General features: G+C 35.0%; 1 protein-coding gene across 1 annotated transcript in view; it reads right to left on the bottom strand.

Moving 5' to 3' along the window:
- Nucleotides 1-1,314: 1,314 nt before the first annotated feature.
- LOC107750317 (amyloid beta A4 precursor protein-binding family B member 2-like) overlaps nucleotides 1,315-3,984 on the bottom strand; it is a 6,829-nt gene continuing 4,159 nt past the window's right edge. Inside the window, exons 2-3 of the mRNA XM_016565654.1 lie at nucleotides 1,861-2,317; nucleotides 1,315-1,336 (exon numbers count right to left, since the gene is read on the bottom strand). Coding sequence (XP_016421140.1) covers nucleotides 1,315-1,336; nucleotides 1,861-2,300 — 462 coding nt within the window. The 5' untranslated portion in view covers nucleotides 2,301-2,317. The remainder of the gene's footprint in view (nucleotides 1,337-1,860; nucleotides 2,318-3,984) is intronic.

Consider the following 3,984-nt stretch of genomic DNA (forward strand, 5'->3'; position numbering starts at 1 on the left):
ATTTATTTATATTATTTAAAATTATATTTAAAATTATTATTATTACAATTATTATTTAAATTTGGTTTTTAAAGTGCCTTATAAATACATTTTCATTTGACATTTGAATTATGAAACAAATTCAGAAGGAAGCTTAGCAAAGACTATAGTGTCATTATTCTATAAGTTTCTATATAATATAATTATATAATTCTATATAAGTTTTGCTCTCCTCCGATCAGTGTCAGACAATCAATAATATTACTGTATGTTCATTTAAACAATCTTCTCAGCTTCTACAGATTGACAGAAGTTGCGCAGCTGTGTTTCAGTTCACGTCTGCAGTTTTGAGCTCATTTATATACTAGTATACTTGTAAAAGTTTCAGGAAAACCTGTCGCTCACTGGAGTATTTGTACGTGTGTCTGACTAATGACAAAAACCCCAAAGGATTTTTCCATCAGCTTTTGGATTATTAACAATAGTTTATGATCAAGCTAGTGAGTAGATGAGTTTATCTGTTCACTGGGATGACGATTAATGACAACCTCTGCAGTCCCACGAAGACACCTGTTAGCTTTTTCAAGACAAGAGCTTACAAAATTACTGATATATTTTATGTTATAAAAATATAAAAAAAAGAATAAAAATAAAACATGAAAATATCTTGGGCTTGAGATAAACAGTCCTTATTTCATGCATTTAAACAAAAACACATTGAAAGAAAAAAAAACTTTTAATATATTTGTATTAATATTTTGAATTTTTTTCATTTTAATTTTAGTTCGTTTTTTTTTTTTTAATGTCTATACATAATTAAAATGTTTTATATGGATTTAGTTTAATTTTTAATTTTTTAATTTTAGTTCATTTTTATTTTATTTCAAGTAATGAAAATGTTTTTTTAATAGTTTTAGTTTTAGCAAACAACAGCGATTCAATCAGTCCTCACGAACAAAATCATTTTTTTCTCGTTTGAGAAGCTGTTTCACTCATACTCAAATTCTGTTTCGTGCCAACTTCAAAACAATCAATATTTGTTAATTCAATATTTCCCGCCCTAAGTTCCTGTTTCAACAGGAAATACATTATGATTATGAGATGAAGATCTGCGTCTACCTCACTCTGTGCTTTAGTGCAGGGCACAGGAAGACACGCCCCCTTCACCCTAAGCTCCACCTCCTGGTCAGAGTGGGCGTCGCCGGCCACAGGCTGATCTTGTGGAGTGGAATCAGCTGAAACACGCCAAAAATACTCCTGAGACACGTCCTGCGCCAGAGGAGGCTCTTCCCAAACAACTACAACACACACACACACTTCAGAAACTGTCTGTCGTCATAGCAACTGCTGCTTCCTGCTACACAGGAGATACATATAAAGATGTGCATGACTTCAGATACAAACACTACTGCTCAAAAGTTTAGGGTTGGAAAGATTTTTTTTTTGAAAGAAATTGTTACATCAATTGATTTATCAAGGCTGCATTAAATTGATCAAAAGTGTCAGCAAAGACATTTATAATGTGTTACAAAAGATTTCAAATAAATGCTGTTCTTTTGAACTTTCTATTCATCTGTGAATCCTGAAAAATAAAATGCATCACAGTTTCCACAAAAATATTGTGCAGCACAATTGTTTTCAACATTGATAATAATCAGAAATGTTTCTCGAGCAGCAAATCAGCATATTAGAATGATTTCTGAAGATCATGTGACACTGAAGACTGGAGTAATGATGCTGAAAATACAGCTTTGATCACAGAAATAAATTACAGTTTAACAGATATTCACATAGAAAACAGCTATTCTGAATACTAATAATATTTCACAATTTTTACAGTATTTTTGATCAAATAAACGCAGCCCTGGTGAGCAGAAGAGCGTATATTTCAGGTTCCTGTCGTTCTTGTTGAGGTCCAGCTGCTCCTCTTTGAGCTGCAGGTTGGTGCCGTTTTTGGCCAGTTTGGGATTGGAGGCGGAGAAGGAGAGCGAGGAGCAGTAGAGAGACGAAGAGGAGGCGGATTTCGTCGGGGCGGGTCTTCGGTCAAAGGAGGCGTGGCTTTGATACAAAGGGGCGGGGTTTTGGCTCAAACCCATTGCGTTTTGGATATTGGTCAGCGCGTATTTCTGGCGACTCTTCGAGTCTTGCGTTTCCTTGGAAACGGTGACCACGCCCTCCTTTATGGTGTCGCAGCTCAGCTGCTGGTTGTGGGAGGAGCGTAAGTTGAGAGAGGTGGGCGGAGTCAACAGTGGGCCGCCGTGATTGGTTGATTCTATGGTCGATGCGCTGCGTCTGAGCGGAGGCTTCTGCACTGACATCATCGCAAACGATTAATCGGCTGCGAAGATAAAGAGAACGATGGTTAATTAGCTTCACTAATTCCTGTCACTAAAAACAGAGCTGGGAAAGGATATTTACCAAAGGAAAACACACACAGCTATAATCACATCTTAGAACTTTCTCATATTAAAGAATATCACAAATGAGATCTTGTTGATATCTCAATCGTTTCTCCCAGACAGCAATGAGATTAAACGCAGATTTGTACTCTTCTCCTGTTTCTCACACGTTTCTCACAAGATTTCCACTAGCTCCAGAACAGATCTACAACTTTTCTCTGATTTGTCAGAGATCTCAGTATGAACTCATTCACATTCATTTAATAGCTACTGGTTTAGATGATCTATTTATCTACGTTTGCACTTTTGATAATCACAAAAGTTGTTTATATTGACTTCTACATTGATTTTTGATCATTTTTATTTTGTTTATATATTATTGGATTTACATCACTGAATCTATACGATGCTTACTGGATTGAGTCATACAGAATTTTATTGTAATTTTGTTACAATGACAATAAATCTACAATCTAAATGTAGATATTTACCAAAGGAAAACACAAAAATAATCACATCTTGGACACAAGAAGCTCTTTCTCATTTTCTCCCTAGATTTCTCGACGAGTCTCCTCAAAAGATCTCAATAATGTCTCAGATTGTGCTCAGATTTGTCAGCGATCTCAGTATGAACGCAAACATTTCTCATCTGCCATTCACATTGATTTAATAGCTTGTGGATTAGATTATCTACTTTTGCACTTTTAATGATCACTAAACTAGTTTAAATTGACTTCCAGTGTTGGGGGTAACGCATTACAAGTATGTATTTACGCATTTAATCCCATTATATTAACCAAAGTCTTTGCTGCTGACCTTTGATGATCCAATTCAACCACACTAATGAGCAAAAACGACTTTAGATAAACATAAACATCTTAAAACATTTTTTTTATATTAAAAATAAACAAGCAAGCCAGGCCAGATGACAAAAAGTAACGCAAAAGTAACGTGTAATATTACATTCCATAAAAAGTAACTAAGTAACACAATTAGTTACTTTTTTAGGGAGTAATGCAATACTGTAATACATTACTTTTAAAAGTAACTTTCCCAAACACTGTGGACTTCTAGCTTGATTTTTATCCTTTTTATATATATATATATATTATTGGATTTAATTTATCGAATTTTGTTGCTCTAATTCTGTTTTTATGAGCTGCTGACTGGATTGAGCCATAGAATTTAGAATTTCTTTAAAGAATTAAGAAATCTACATTTGTATCTATTGCCACAGTCTATTTGAGACTTTGTATGAAACATAACTGAGAATGAGCGATAACATTTGCTCTGTTAATTCAGCCGAGTTTCACTGTGTTTGTGACTCTTAGACCCGATCACCTTTACATGAACTGCACAGTCAGCACAGCGTCTCACGTTAAACTCCAACAAACGGGTCCAGTCCACACAAACACACACACACACACACACACACACACACACACGTGTGTGTCAGTCTCCACATGCGAGGCTGTTTTTCTGAGCATCAGCCAAATTATGTTTTGACTGATCGCAACACTGATACTACTGATACTGTTATATTATTATGTTCATTAACTCAGATTTACGTAAATATAAAGTTATTCAAGAAGGCAAAGAAGGCAAC

Source organism: Sinocyclocheilus rhinocerous, unplaced genomic scaffold, assembly GCF_001515625.1.
Source record: "Sinocyclocheilus rhinocerous isolate Xijiao unplaced genomic scaffold, SAMN03320098_v1.1 scaffold5118, whole genome shotgun sequence".
Classification (NCBI taxonomy): domain Eukaryota; kingdom Metazoa; phylum Chordata; class Actinopteri; order Cypriniformes; family Cyprinidae; genus Sinocyclocheilus; species Sinocyclocheilus rhinocerous.